This window comes from Agelaius tricolor, unplaced genomic scaffold (assembly GCF_023055355.1).
Source record: "Agelaius tricolor isolate 1412-34295 unplaced genomic scaffold, bAgeTri1.0.p SCAF_16, whole genome shotgun sequence".
Lineage (NCBI taxonomy): Eukaryota > Metazoa > Chordata > Aves > Passeriformes > Icteridae > Agelaius > Agelaius tricolor.
The window spans coordinates 15,396,689-15,412,432 of NW_027269276.1; the positions used below are offsets into that span (position 1 = coordinate 15,396,689).

General features: G+C 40.3%; 1 protein-coding gene across 13 annotated transcripts in view; it reads right to left on the reverse strand.

Annotated features, from left to right (window-relative positions):
* Positions 1–15,744, reverse strand: part of HERC1 (HECT and RLD domain containing E3 ubiquitin protein ligase family member 1) — a 102,182-nt gene that overhangs the window by 11,816 nt on the left and 74,622 nt on the right. For 9 of the 13 annotated variants that reach the window (XM_071441708.1, XM_071441710.1, XM_071441711.1 and 6 more), the window contains exons 43-61: positions 14,977–15,101; positions 14,510–14,730; positions 13,056–13,324; positions 12,494–12,546; positions 11,071–11,271; positions 10,302–10,476; positions 9,839–10,109; positions 9,237–9,450; positions 8,327–8,583; positions 7,137–7,264; positions 5,829–5,956; positions 5,049–5,249; positions 4,111–4,241; positions 2,978–3,177; positions 2,382–2,496; positions 1,691–1,837; positions 1,083–1,184; positions 769–942; positions 168–461 (exon numbers count right to left, since the gene is read on the reverse strand). In XM_071441708.1, coding sequence (XP_071297809.1) covers positions 168–461; positions 769–942; positions 1,083–1,184; positions 1,691–1,837; positions 2,382–2,496; positions 2,978–3,177; positions 4,111–4,241; positions 5,049–5,249; positions 5,829–5,956; positions 7,137–7,264; positions 8,327–8,583; positions 9,237–9,450; positions 9,839–10,109; positions 10,302–10,476; positions 11,071–11,271; positions 12,494–12,546; positions 13,056–13,324; positions 14,510–14,730; positions 14,977–15,101 — 3,406 coding nt within the window. The remainder of the gene's footprint in view (positions 1–167; positions 462–768; positions 943–1,082; positions 1,185–1,690; positions 1,838–2,381; positions 2,497–2,977; positions 3,178–4,110; positions 4,242–5,048; positions 5,250–5,828; positions 5,957–7,136; positions 7,265–8,326; positions 8,584–9,236; positions 9,451–9,838; positions 10,110–10,301; positions 10,477–11,070; positions 11,272–12,493; positions 12,547–13,055; positions 13,325–14,509; positions 14,731–14,976; positions 15,102–15,744) is intronic. The other 4 variants (XM_071441718.1, XM_071441717.1, XM_071441715.1 and 1 more) reach the window with 3 other exon arrangements.

Here is a 15,744-nt window from a genome sequence, read left to right on the forward strand (position 1 = left end):
ACAGAGCAATCTTAACAGTACGTTCTAACCAGTTAATTAAAAACTAAACTTATTGCTGGTGCTTATATTACTAAATATAAATGTTTACAGCTCAGAGATTTCACTGCATCATACTGTGTGCTCAGTAACAACACACTTGGCTGTTAAGACAATATATCAAGTTTTACCATCAGGAGAGTAAGCTCATCCTCTGGAACAGGCTCCAGGTCTGGGACAGTGAAGGACTCTGGGAACTGAGCTCCCTTGGCCAGGGCTTCGGCAGCTTTTATGGTAGTGGAGAAGCACTCGAGCCAGGCCCATTCCGTGGGGTTCCAGGCAGAGGGGTCAGGCAGGCAGCTCTGGTGGTGAGGGGGCACGGGGGGGTTGCAGAGCAGCCGGTCCAGGTGCAGCCCCACGGCCAGGGATGCCAAGCACTGCATGTAGGGGCTGTGAACCAGCTGGTCCCCACACACCACGTGGGGCTGCAGGGCAGCAGGGAGGAAAAGGGAACCCCCAGTTAGAAACATACACCAATTACTTCAAAATACAAGTCCTTAAAAGCTAGCCCCATAGAACAGTACCTTCCTCCAGTGCTTAAAGAAAGTTTTTCTAATATTTTAAATATTTTCAAATTAGGAGACTACTAGCTTTGAGAATAGTGAAAGATATTTCAAAGTAGAATGTAGCAAAGTCTTCTGGGTTCTCTGGTGAAAGATTGAAACCAGCTGAGATCTAAACAGTGAACTCATGCCAGCCATGAGTGCCAATCAACAGTGGCACTTCTCCTACCTTTTCGTAGGCGTACTGCTCCTGCAGCATCACGGGCAGGCGCTCCAGGAAGGCGCGCATGCACGGGGCCATGTTCAAGCCCAGAACTCCCTGCTGCTTCAGCGCAGTCCTGCACGTGGCCAGCACGTGATTGGAAGAGATCCACTCTGAGGTGCAGTTCACCACCAACACGTCCTGTTCAACAGCAGTCAATTAGTCACATTAGAAATTAAAAATTCACACAGCAGGATCATTCAGCTCCATTGATTTATCACCAGCCTTCCCGGTTTCCATAGGAGCCAGAAAACACACAGGTTCAAACATTTCTGTCTCACCTTTGATCTGTTAGAGCAGGCAGCAACTCCAACCTCAGGGATCCACACAGCAGTCTGGATAGCTCCAGAGCCTATCACAACACTCTGCAATACTGAACCATCCTAGGGAGAGAAGGGGTTGGAGTCAGGTGCAAACAGAGCTACAGTTCTGTTCAAGTGCATACACATTCCTAAGGGATGATACTCTCACAAGCTTCAATTACTGCTTCAAAACTGAACAGCTTAACCTAAAAGCAGAAACCTCTCATTTTTATCATATTAAGGAGATAATATAACTAAGGATTTAAAAGAGTTTAATAATCTAGTGCTTTAAATTAGAGTCCTCAGCATAAGAGAATATTGTTCTTAACTATAACAAAAGCAGCTGGTTCTGCAAAGCTTAACATGACCAACCCTACAGCATCAATCAATATTGAACCATAAAGTACTTCAATGCTAAGTACAATTTCAATTTATACTTTATTATTTATGATGTTATAACACTATTTTAGACCACACTTTCTCTAATGTATCTAACATGTGGTGAGGTGGAAGTTGGTCTTGTACCTTGACCAGTTCAGATACTCTTACTAAGAATGAGAATCAAGGCACACCAAAGATGATCTTACCCGTAAAGACCAGATATTCATGAGGCCACCAAGGCCCCCAGACACCAAGGCCAGCCCATCAGGACTGAAAGCAACAGTGCGGACAGGAGTGATGTGTCCTCTCAGCTGGAACACACACTTCACTTCCACTGCCTTCCTGTACCCATCCTGCAAGCAATCACACACTTATGGAATGGAGCAGCATGACATGTCTGCATTCAGCAATAAATACTGATCATACACACACACAGCAAAGTTCCACTAAATCATTTAAAAACACCCAGGCCCATGACAATATTTTATAGATAACTTAATCACATTCAAAATGTGATCAAGTTATCTATAAAATATTGTCTTACAATATGCCATCAACATCAAAGACTACATTACAATTTATGTAGGTGAAAATAATCTTCACTCTTTATCTACAAAAAACTTCGAATTCTCACTAAATTTTAGGATAAACTGATCAACTTTTAAAGGAAAGAAAACAGACCAAAATATAATCTTCAGCCTTAACCTTAAATAAATGTTTCAATTTCCTGTTCTGAAACCGCCTACACATACACAAATGCAATGTAAGCTTTTTTTAGCAAATTTCTTCTCTCAGGAAGCTCAAGTGATATTCAAGTAACTCATTCATATTCTTCTCCTCTTTCAACTTCCCAATGAGCAAAGAGAATTTCTTACACACCAAGTTTTGTCCTTTTACCTTGGCACTTGTTTCTTGTTCCCACCATCCTTCTGAGCAAGCTGAGCTGGACTGCAATGTGATTATTATGTCCTGGGGAACAGTCCAGACACACACCAAGCCATTGTGGCATCCCCTAAAGCATGTCGAGTGACATTAGAAAAACAAAATAAAGATATTAACTAACAAAATATCAGGGGGCTGATATTAACTTATATACCAGTAGTCTTCATGACCTTCCTATAAAACCACATTGCATCAATCAATCTAAAGCAGAAGGGCCTGTTCCCAATGGGTCAATGCATTTTTTCCTATTCCTCACAAGCTGTAGCTTTTCCATTTCTATTAACAACATATTCTCAGAAAAAAAAATTTGGATGAAGCAAAAAAATTCCAAGCAGGACTAGCACCTACAAGTCATGAGAGAACAGCTGGTTACATAACCTGGGTCACTCTTTTTATTTGAATTCTGGAATTTCACAAGTCTCATGACAAGTAACTTACTGAAGGAATATTATTTTTTAAAAAACAAACCCTTTTCTTTGCTATTGACACTACAGACTGGTAGAAAAGTCCTGCAGAAGAGCTCCAGAAACAACAACAAAGCAATGACTCACGTAGCTAACAGGAGCTGGGCCTTGGGTCCTTTCCCTGGAAGAGCACACCAGGCAATGCCATTCACCAGGGCTGGGTGGGACAGGGAGTGCAGGCGCCTCCAGCAGCCTCCCAGACACCCCCAGAGCTTCACTGTTTCCTCTTTGGCACAGGTCAGTAGAATCTTACCAGTCGGATCCCACTTCATACTAACAACCGTATCCTGTTGGATTTAGAAAAAATGAAAAGTTGGTATGAAGTAACACAGTAATGAGGAGGAGATTTAACTCTCAGAGCTAATGCAACTTTTAATTACTAATAACAAAAGTATTTTCTTCTCATATAAATCACAGATAGAGAGTTGCAATTATAGTCATAATGCTACACTTCAGAACTATCAAATTAAAAAGATTTTTAAAAGTTTGCTGAAAGAAAAACTAAATGGGAAACTTAGAAAAAGATGTTTTCTTTTCACTGCAAAACCTTCTTGATTATTTTTCCCCAGAAATAGCTTTGAGTATGAGGTAGGAAAAGAAGACAGCCCATAGCAAGAAGGCAAGGACAGATTTATTGCCACAGTGTGGGACTGCCCTGCTTCACACAACCAGAGCAGCTCTTGGAAGCTAATCAGGATGCTCTCACTACACCTACATTTGAGAAATTCTGCTCTTAGCCTAACAAATAATTAATGGACTATTAATGACTCATTATTACATTCTGGCCAAGCAAAGGCTCTAAACCTTTGCAACTTCATATTTAGAAAAACACCTTTTGCTTTGCACAGGAAGCTAAACAAAAACATGACATAATCAAAATTAAACTTTATTATGAGTACTCTTACCAAGTAAAACAATTAGTCTGTTAATCCAGTCAATGCACAGCTGTGTGCTTAATTCACTTCCATCACTGTACGTACATACACTCCACAGTGTCTGATAGCAAAGAGGGTATCAAGTTTATCTTTCCTTTTCTTTTTTTTTACATTTGGTAGACTGTTCCTTTAGGGTACATTATGTTAATATGTGTATCAGAAATAGGTGTGAATTTTTAAAATAACATTCACTTGTCTTTATAAATAGCTTTCAAATAGAGAGAACAGCTTAAACAGATTTTACCTACAAAAAGTCTACATTAGTTTAAGAAAGACCAGCTCTACCTTATGTGCATCAATGAGAACGACTCCTCCTTTCTCAGTTGGTTCCTTTGTTCCTAGGAGCAATTTTCCATCAGAATAGCCAACAGCAAATGGTCTGTCTTCACTGAACCAGGCCAGGCATGTGACAGACACTGCACAAAGAGACAGCACAAACATTCATTAAACTAAACTGAATATCACTCCTAATCAAAGAGGTTTGTGCAGTGCAGTTGTCTAAACTATGAGGTGCATAACAATGTCCACCACCCCCAAGGCTACTTAACATATTCTGGTCTGAAAATTTTCCTGAACCCTTATGATAAAGATAAAACTGATTGTCCCTAATGACAGCTGTTGAGATTATTTTTGCACTAGTTTTCTCATTCTTCTTTTTATGAAAAGAACTGAATTTATATTCCTGGTATAGTGAAAAGAACTACACCAGGTAAAAGAAAATGGGTAGACTGAATCTTATACATCTATCTGAGATAGGCTTCTAAAAAATGCTCTGAAAACAACTTGCCTCCTCTAGCAGGTAGATATTGCTTCACTTGATTCTGCCAAAAAATATCTGTAAGGCTTCCTGAAGAAGCCAGATGCAAAACCACACAATACTACCAAAAATCTGCTACTTGATGTCCTCTGGGACTGAAGCTATAAAGGAAAAATGGCAATCATTGAGGAATTCAAATGACACTCTGCAGGCCATCTGCAGACAGAGCAGAACTGCAGGGGATCGCTACTGTGTGTCCACAAGGGCAAGGAATGGCAGGATTTTACCAGGTTACTACCCACTGTTTGCCTCTGCTGTGGGGGAATCGGGGTGCAGATAAAGATCCCACAGACTTTTCTCCTCCCATGAACCAGAAATCATGAACAATAACCAAAAATTATTATATACTTCTTTAATAAAAAGTGGGAATGTGTTCACAATTTCAACTCCTGATGCAGTCTCTTACCATCCTTTCTGTAGCAGTGCTCCAGTTCCAGCCGGTGCATGGCTGAGATATCCACAACCTCAATAAGAGCCAGAGATCCATCCATGCGCCCAATTAACAGCAGTTCTGGAGCATCTCCTGCCCATGCTGCAGAGGGCCCTTCTTCTGGCCAGGCTAGAGCAGATACCCAGTGAGACTGAAGATCTAATAAGCCTTTTCCTCCTAGGAGATCAAGAAGTCTGTTAAAACTACTTCATTTTCATCAAGAAAATAAAACAATAATACTTTCCCATGGGAAAGTTTTCTTTTTCCATGGGGAAAAAAAAAATTAAGAGATCCTACTGAGAGCTAGGACATACTACAAATGCACCTAAGTTGCAAGAATACAAAGCAATGGTTCGCTAATCTATGCAGACACAAAATCTAGGCAACAAATCTCATGTACCATTCAATTTAGGCAGTTTTGCTAAGGAAGGAGGCTGAATTCTTCAGTACCCAGTAAATTTATGCTTTTCTTGGGGACTACAGGTACAGTAACTGGTGATTTTTCTAAGTGCAAAGCAACAGAAGGAAGTCTACAAATTACAGGGATTAAAAGCCTTCCTCTCCAAGGTGTGTATCACATATCCACTTGGGGTTAGCACCTTTCTCAAATTAAACATGTTCACAAGAGACTGTGGGAGATGGTAGGCATTTAAATTGGACACTTAAACACTGGTGTAAACAAAGGTGCAGGGACTTGGCAGCTCCCCATATTTCTATGCTGGACCAGGCTGCACCCACAGGCAGCTCAGGACATACCATTGACCTGCCAGATGTTCACCATCTTTTCTGTAGCTCCAGCCAGGTATTTGCCACTGATGCTCCAACAGACAAGAGACAAACTAAGGTCACTGGGTGACCCCAGACCTTCTTCAGAGTCACCCTCTCTGTAATAGAATAAAAGAATGAAATTAAGAGGGCATTTCCTTTAAGCAGACAGGAAAACCTAGAACTCATAAAATATCTGTGCTAGAACCTCGAGTCCTGCCATTGCAGCAGATTTACATAAAATGTTTTTCTGCTCACAGTACTACATTCCCTCTAAAACCACTTCAAATTACAGAATGAGATACTACTTATTTCCCAGAAATTTCAAATTAGATTTCAAATGGAAACTCTTTACCTTTACCTATTTAATCTCAAATTTAACATCTTCAGCAAAGACAAAATTTTCTGGGAAGTCATGAAATGAAACAATAGAATGGACAAGAAATAAAAGAGGCACATCTTACCATCAATTCTACTTTAAACTCTTCCTCCTGTTACAAGCTTGTTACACTATTCTAAAACTCCATTTTAAAGTCTGCTTTGCCTAATTGTAATAGGGCCACAGATACCTTTGATTGCCCTTTAGATCATACACAACAGCCAGATTTTTTTTTACTGCTTTTAGTACCAGAACAATGAAGGATATAATACTGTTATATCATTCTGGTTGTTTCTTTTAAGGCCCCATCTAATATCAGCAAGCAAACAAGAACTAAGCCAACCACTAAAAAATTGTCACAAAACAACCTAGTAGTTCACTATTGCTCCATCATTCTTCCAAGTTCAACTATGCTTCACTAAAGAATTAGATTTTAATCTTTCCTTTTGCTTTCTTCTTTTCTGGACACACCCAAATGACAAAAAAAAAGTACTTCCAAGATGCTCATGTAGAATTACATTTAGTTCCTGTATCTCAGGAGTCAGAATTATTTTTTCACACTTGAATCAATGACTTGCAATAATCATGTTATATGTTGGAGCTGTCCACTGGAACCCAGTGAAGGGATACTCACTTTTCTGCTACATGACAGTCCCATACCATTTTTTTTTACCCATCTCTCCTTGTATCAATTAGTTAAGGATTTTTTTTTTAAACAGCACTGACATGATCTCTTTATAGAGACTCTTACCAGGTTGACATTTAGTTCTGTTTTAAGTTTTAACTTACTTATTTTGCATGCAACAGAAAACAAATGAGAGATTTTAAGAGCAGGAGATAACGATAACAGCCAATCCTGCAGTATTTTACACAATTACAGCTAAAATTAAATATCTGGCTGTTGTAAAGGATCAACTTACAGCTTGTTGAGCACACAGGTCTGTTGCAGAGAATATTGCTTCTTTGTCACATTCCACACTCTGATGGTGCCATCATTCCCACTTGTTGCCAAAAGTCCCTTTTTATTGCACCAAACACATGTCATGACCTACAAATACCAAAATAACCATGGCAAAACTGGAATTTACAACCTGGGTATGTTTGCTATCTAATATTAAGCAAACACTAACCAGAGAGACAGTGATTGAAACACCCTGTAACAACCAAACTAGGCTTATTTTTCTACTTTTACAGCATCATTTACTGCAATTAAGCAGGCTTGATAGGGACACCACACTTCTGCAGCAGGCTCTATGGAGTTGGCCAGGGCTCCATGGAGGGCCGAGGCTTAACCATAGGAATTGCTGAGTCATGATGAAATAGCAAAATAAGCTCCTGTCTTCCGCCTTTCGGATCCTGGCTTATCTCTGTAACCCCACAGGTCACTTTCCCCTAACCCCTACTATTGGACAAGTTTGGATCCCTTCACAGCCTATAAAAAGGGGCTGGTTTAGCCCATTTGGCAGAAGAGCTGTTGCTGGAACCCTTCACAGACCCCTCAATAAAACTATTGCTGTGGAACTTCAGGACATTTTCTTCTCTTCTCTCGTGTCTGCTTCCCCTCTAGCCTGCCAGGTGCCTTAGCAAGCAAAGAGCTGGAATCCTAAGAGAGCTGAGTCACTAAAGAGCTGATATCCTTGAGGCTTGCTAAGGTAGCCACGGCTACGAGCAGCCTGGGCATTCGGACACTCTGTCCCTGGGAGGGATTGAGCTATCCGGCCCCTGCTGCCTGCTCGAGGGCAAAGCCAGCCCCACAGGCTGATGGGCTTACACTTCATACAGCCCCATGCTCCACTGGCTGCTACTGCACACAATACTGCACAAATATGTTAACTATTATGACAGAAAAATTAATGCAAATTGAGATCCAAGGAAATATTCAGAGTGATTCTGCTGACTTGATATATCATGACAATATTTTCATGACTCTCTTAAATGAAGCCTCAAAGAAGCCGAACATTTTTGTGCATCAGAGGTGCAACAACTTTATCTCCAAAAAACTACTTCCTGTGGGAAATCATTTGATAACTGTAAAACGATTCACTCTTCCTTTTTCTGTGCTCTGGCAAAGAGAGCAGGGCAGCGGGTGCAGCGAGGGAGCCACGCTTACCCTGTTCTGGTGAGCCTCGAGCTTGATGAAGGAGCACTTGCGCAGGTCTCCGCCCATGTCGGCGAGGGTCTGCGGCGCGCTCTGGTTGTCGCGGTCGTGCGCGGCCAGCGTGCGCACCAGCTGCTGCGCCGCCCACTGCCGGTGCTGCGACGACAGGCGCGACGACAGGCAGCACGCGGCCAGCGCGTTCGCCAGCTCCAGAGGGCCTACAGCAGAGGGATCATAGCAAGGATGGGCATACAAATGGGCAATTAAACCTGCTTAGACAAAACAGTGAGATGATGCCTACATGAGTGAACGCAGCAACAGCCAGCATTTCCAGAAAGAGATTAACAAGCATCTTAACACAACGTTGCAATCATGTGAACTACAGTAAAAAAAAAGAATAGAATTCCAAATAGCTCTATTCCCATGATATGAAAAGGGTTGGTCAAAGAGTGAGTGCCTTCTAACAGGAAAAGCCTCCTCTGACAGAGACCTGCCACTGTCACTGTCCTGTCCTTCCCAGCAGCAGCCTGGGGGGCGGGGCACAGCTCTGACCTCTCAGAGGACAGGCAGCACAAATTTCTGCCTCAGACACAGGACAGCTCTTGGGTAATGGTAATCAGCTGTTACCTTCCTTGATTTCATCAAGGAGGCATAACCAGGCTCAATGTCTCAGCTCTATGGCTTTGAATACACACAAGTTCAGACTATATCAGAAGTGGTGAAAGATGCAATTACAGAATAAGACTATATTTCTAAGTAAAATGTGTATCATAAACCATAACATTACTTTGATCAAATCAAGTTTTGTCCATTTTTAAAAGTGTATCTATTTATACATTATTCTAGCAAGTCTCTCCCTTACAACACAAATGAAGAACTTAAGATCTAATGATTAATATTTAAAAACAAAGCTGTATCATACCTTTCTTTTCAATTTCAGCTTTATCATAGTTTGGCCTCAGTTTGGCCCCTTTGTCGGCCAATAATGCTACTAGTGCTTGAGTAACCACAAAATTTGGAGATGTGACAAGTTTGTTTTCTTCTGCAATTCCTCTTAAAAAACTTGGTAAAAATTTTCTCTGAATTGGATCATCAACTGTTGTCAAGTTCACACCAGTTGCTGCAGAAATCAAATTCTGAAAAGAAATAATTGACGATAAATAATCAGAAGAAACAGAACTGTCATTATTAGAAACATTTTCAGTTGCATAAATTGCACTTAGTTTTACAGTTTTTCCTTTTATTTTTCTGTTCTCTGCATAGAATTAACTCAATTAAAAAACCAAAACCTTAACAGAAAATCTTATGAACAGAAAAAACATATTCATTTTCCCCACTTGAAAAGAGTACTCAGCAAAGACACATACAGCTACTTCATTTTTACCAACAATCAAACATACCCCATACTTTTGTGCAAAGCCACAAAAGAGGACTCTAAGGAGATCCTCGAAGTGAGAGCAGTTTCACCCCAGCTGAGAAGGTAAAAGCACAAGTAGTAGTCTCAAGTAAGTACTCAAGTCCTACCTGTGTACATAACTGCACCAGCAGCTTTGCAGCACTGGGAGTGTTTGATGCCAAGCAGCCAACGGCAGTGCTCAGGTAGGCAAGGCAAGAGATGGGCTTGCTGGTTTTGCTGTGGATGCCTCTGGACCTCTCCGTGGAGCTGGACACCGTGGACGGGCTCGTGGACAGGCCTGCCCTTCCCGCTGCTGCCAGGCACATCAGGCGAACCAAAGTGCGGATGTCTGTCAACCCCAGGGACTCAAGGCCAGCTGCCAGGCTACAACTGGAACCACTGTGGAAATGGACATAAAACCCCTTGGTTCAAAAGAACAAAATCGACAGAACTTTTTCTCTTAGCAGTATTATGTAAGTACAGACACGAGGATTGCTTCCCCAATTAGTGTGAAATTGCATTGTTATCAAACAGACCTGGGTAACTGGTTACAAAAGGAAAGGGGGAAGTGTTGCCAAAGATGCCACAAACCTGACAGACAGAAGTGAGAGTGCTCTCATAACCATTGTTCTTGCCAGGAGCACTTGGGCAGCAGCTGTCACTCTTCTGAGAGCCATGACACGGTCATGTGGATTTACCAGGGCAGCTGCTTGCTCTCCTAAGGTTATCCTGCCAGAAGAACTTTTTTCTATTGAGCCGTGACAGCCTTGGAAATAATGATGATTTGCATTAGTGTTTAAAGAAAAACAAAACATTATCATATAGTAATAGGCACAGAAGCAAAGTCGGCCTAAGTTACTCATTTTTCATTATTTTATATATACAGAACTACAATAATAATTACCGAGAGGAAAATACACTCCATAATTTAATTATTCCTTATTTTCAAAGAGACAAGAACACAATCTGACATACTCAATCTTAATTCCTCTGATTCTCTCTTCCATCAGAGGGGACTATTCTTATGTCCCAACTTAAATCCATTGGGTTCTGCAAAACATGTTACTGTCATCTACTGTTTGACTACGGTCACAAGTTTCATTGGCAAAATTCAATCCTTCTGTCAATTCATAATGCCTCACACTCCTTTCTCTAATTTCCCTATAATAAAAGAACAATTCAGAGCCAGTCTCCACTTCCTCATGGTGGCAGGCAGGAAATACTGTCAGGATGTTCCTGCCTTGCCTCTAGAAAAATCCCACTATAAAGGAGAGGAGGTGGTGATGGTTGTTATCATTATTGTTGTTGCTGCTGTTATTATTATCATTCTTTCTTTAAATGAAATGGGTTACAAATGTACCTATTTGCATCAGTGTTTCTTCCATACTGTTGGTGGCTGTCACCATTGCAACTGAAGCACCCAAAGGGTCACTGTCAGGGAACTGAACGGGTTCAGGTACAATGCGTCGATCGTTTAACCCAAGAGGCCCAGCCAACAGTTCAAACTCCTCTTCTCCTGTCAGCTTTTCATCTTCATCCACATCTAACATGTCCCAGTCTTCTAGAATTGGAGAAATATAATTAGACTTAGTTAAAAAAGCTCAAATATTAAATAATTTCAATTAATTTTAAAAAAACCAAACAGTAGATGGTATGAAATGTGTATTGCAATCTACAGCACAGCAGAATTAAAAACTCAGCTTCTGATGTTGACATAGACATAACAAAGTGAATCAGAAAAACAAAATCCTGTTCTTGGCCCTCTCTATTCAACTCAACCTTTATACTGCACAAATGTTTTATGGAAGGTTCTCTGAAGTATCAAACTAGCTACTCTTTAACAAGACAGACATTGGGGGTCATCACACACAACATAAGACAGCTCCAAAACCCAGGGTACAGTGAGAAGTGCAGGTGTTCAGTTATGCTTTAAATCATGGTAACATGTGTGTATTTCTAAGGACTGAATGGTAAAGACAGATGTTAGAAATTTCTGGTCTTCGTGTTTATCAAAAAAGCATGCATTAGCTCATGGGTGAGCTAGGAGGTGATAACTGAACCCCCAGGCTTTTTCTTTTCATTCCCAGGGAATTAAAAAAACCCCAACAACAAAGAAAAACCACTTCATCTGCAATTCAGGGAGACACTTCCTTCACTTGCAGCCATTTACACACAAGTCAGCTTATATTTCCTGATCTCTCTGCTCTGTCTCACTCCACACACAGGAGAATCAGAACACCTTTGATCTACAGCAGACAGACTTGCCCTAAGTACTGCAGCACTCATTTAGTCTCAAACAGATAAATGTGGTAAATCACAAAGTTGTGATCACAGAACCAACTGGGAAAGGTTTTCTACACACATCAGAAATAATCTGTTTAAAGTGAAAGCCATCCTCAGGATGCTCTCAGCTTGGACAAAGGAGAAAAATAAAGAACAAGACTAATGGCAGACTTTTGGGACGCTAACTTACACTAATTAATTTCTCCAACAAAGGCAGCTGAAGAAAGATATTTGAACATAAGATTTTGTATGTGCAGTTCTGGATGTAACATCTCACAAGACCTTATCAACCCCAAGTTAGGTGTTTGCCCTTTCAGCTGCTTACAGTGGAAAGACAGGGGAAAGAATCCACTGATTTTGTTTTCCAATTTGAACTAAATAAATCCCCAAAACTAAAATACTTTATCTAACTGGAAGAGATTTTAAAATATACCTTCAGGTTTATTTGCATGAAAGTACCTCTTAGAAAATACAAAACCCTGTGCAACTTAAAAACATACCTTCATAGACACTGTCTTGTTTACCTATTAGATCAGGTGCCTGGCCTTTGTACCTGTATGAAAAAATAACAAAGAAAGTTACTGAGTTACATATTTTATAAATATGTCTAAAAAATTTAAATTTGGTTCCCTTTTTAGTCTAATTTTACTGTTGGGTCTACATATGTTTATGAATGATTCCAGAAAAGCCTAGTAACAGAGAAACAGATAAAATGTTTTCTGAAAGTGTGTGTGAAGGGGGGAAGCACTTTGCAGTACTAATGTATAAAAAGTCCATAGAAAAAATACTGGAATTGTCAGACAAAATTGATTAAAAGCTTTCAAAAGTCACTAAGGAGGAGGCAACATCCCAAGAAATTATTCCTTGTTCTTAATTTAGAAACCAGAAATAACAAAGCAACCTTTTTTTCCTAAATATGCATTTGTCAAATACAGAGAATTATTTTAAGTATCAGAAAATCCTGCTAGGAATTCTTCTCTCTTAAATCAAATCCCTAAAATGCTGATGGCTCGTAACCGTGTTTAGTTTCCTTTCTTTATCCACTGTCTCCTATCTCTGTACCTTTCTGAGGCTGATATTTTAGATTTGCTCTTGAGGGCCAGGTATTTCTCTCTGCAGATGCCACAGAGGAGGTAGTAGGGGTTCCCACTGCCACACTCGCCCCCGAACCAGCCATCCACGTAGGAGCCGTTGCTGCGGTAGCCCTGGCGGTTGGCACTGCGCCCACAGCCAGGGTGGTTCCTCTTCATGTGCTGGTTGAAGCTGACCACGCTGGACTCACACAGCTCACAAACCACCACTTCTTCTCTGTCTTCAGATTCACAGACGTGCTGCACAGCAAGGTTTGCACACGTTATTTGTACAGAATAAGTGTCTGCGCCTTAGATATGAAACATGCCAATATCCTTAGGTGGGTGTCCCTGACATTTCTATTTATTGTTTATTTATAGTGATATTTATATGGTTGACTGGTACAAAAGTAAAGCAGAAACATACAATTTATGACATAATGAAGACCATCTCAGAGCAGGAAAAACATTTGGAAGTAAAGCTTCTGAGGAGCTAATTTCCTATTTCATGTTAAATTGACTCAAGAATTCTTGACAGTGTATCTTTTCATTTGTAACACTGTCACATTCAACACTGTCTGTATCTGGTTCTCCTCAGAACTTGTCTGAAACTAGAGCTAAAAATGAAAAGAATCCTTTTTTGCTTTCAGATAACCGGATTTTACATTTACTGGGCAACAAAAATTACTATTTGTGTCAGCAAATATCAAGGTTTTATCTGAATGTGAAATCCATTTTTCATAATTACACTTGTGTCCTAAGTCAATAATTTCATTGAGATGTTTCAGTGACACAAGCACTCTGAAAAACTCAATATGCATCCTGCAACTTGCTTCCATATCAAAGCTAGGTAGCATCATAACTAGGAGGTGAAAAGCTGAGTCTTATGGGTTGATTGTCTAATCTGACACAGATAATCCAAAGATTACCAAAGTGCTATTATTATCTTTGTTTTCCATCTCAACAGTTTATTTAGTGCACAGAAAACTTCAGTGAGGACTGTTACCACATCCTTCCCAGAGAACGGACTACATGACACAAGAAAAACTGACTGAAGCGCAAATTACGTTGCTAGAGATTAGATACTATTAGCAGTAGCAGAAGAAACATTTATCACTGTGCTTGTTATCTCACACAACTAAACCATCTAGGAACACCTACTTGATTTTTTATTGGTATTATCAGAACAGCTCTATGTGTTCTGTTCTCATCTTCCAGGGGAGGGATAAGAAAACTACATGTGGAAATGCAGAGCAAGAAGCACAAGAAATCACTATTCTTAATCTAGAGATGATGCTATAGAAAACAAGATGATTTTAAGCACTGCTGGCACTCAGTAAGATACTTTCAAAGAGGCTCTAAACATACACATGTTGCTTTAAACTTGCAAATATAAGCATGCAAAAAGCAGTAAGTTAAAGCAGCCCCTGCTGCAGTCACACACACCCAGGTAGGCCAATCCAGTACCTCTGGGATCCACATTCCCAGAATATCATTATCACTAGCCAGGTCTTGCCCAAACATAGCTTCCATTGCTTCATCATCAAGGTCGATCTCCAACTCCTCATCCAAGTTGAAGTCATACAGTGCCCCTGGATCTTGCTGCAAGGAGATCCCTTCCCTGCGGCTCTGGTTCCTGTGGGCCTGCACCGAGCGGTACAATCCCGCTCAAGGTGGGAAAAGAGAGAAACAGGAAAGCAGGACTTTTATTTTCCATGGCAGAGAGCTGGCTGTACTTTCAATTTCTTTTTTATTTTAACTCTTCTGCTGAACAATCTACTTATCACCACATAAAACTCTTAAATATACATTGGCACACATATGAGGAGCTTTCTAAATGTCATGCAAAGTCCCAGCCCTTCCTATTCATTTCCTGGATAAGCAAAGCCCTTGGAATTCTTTCAGTCCCTTACCAGCACGTGCCAGCAACGTCCGAGCAGCTAAATCAAATTTGTGCCTCCGTGTGACAGCTGACCGACTTCGAGAGGGAGGGCCACTTGCTGCAGCTGCATTATCCACATGATCCAGATTATCAGGGCTGCAGGAATATGGAATTTACAGGTCAATTGAACCAAGTTTTAAACAACTATATACAGTAACTAAGTCATATTTATTAGCAATTTTCCCTTCCTTTAATGGAAGAAAAAAAAGGAATTCAAGAATCTTCAGTTTCAAGGAGCAGGTATATACTGTTTTGACTGTAAGAGTTACTTCAAACAAATCAGATGCAGCAAAGTCAACACCTACTTGATCTTCCAGAGGGCCTAAGCACAGCAGAAATTTTGAGAGAGCACTCATTCTATACTAGGTTAATTAGTAGCTTGAATAGTTAATTAATCAGCTTGAATTAGTTTTTTCTCCTCTTTTGAAGAAATAAAATCATCTCTGCTGTTGCTGGCTGGGTCAATTTGCCTTTGGCCTAACACGTGAATTTTGGCAAAACATGAATTTAATGGAATTTTGCTTTAATACTTGGTCTTTTAGCTAAAATACAGCTATACTATCAGCCCTTTTTTTTTCTTCATTCTTTTCTTTTTTTGCTGTGAAGAAAACATGTTCAGTTACATTCTTCCCCAGTTCTGCACACAAACAGTACAGGAAAATAAATGCACCATGTACACCTAATTTAATTGCATCTTTGCTTCTGCTCATGCTGTAACAAAATTCAAAAGCTGCATTAC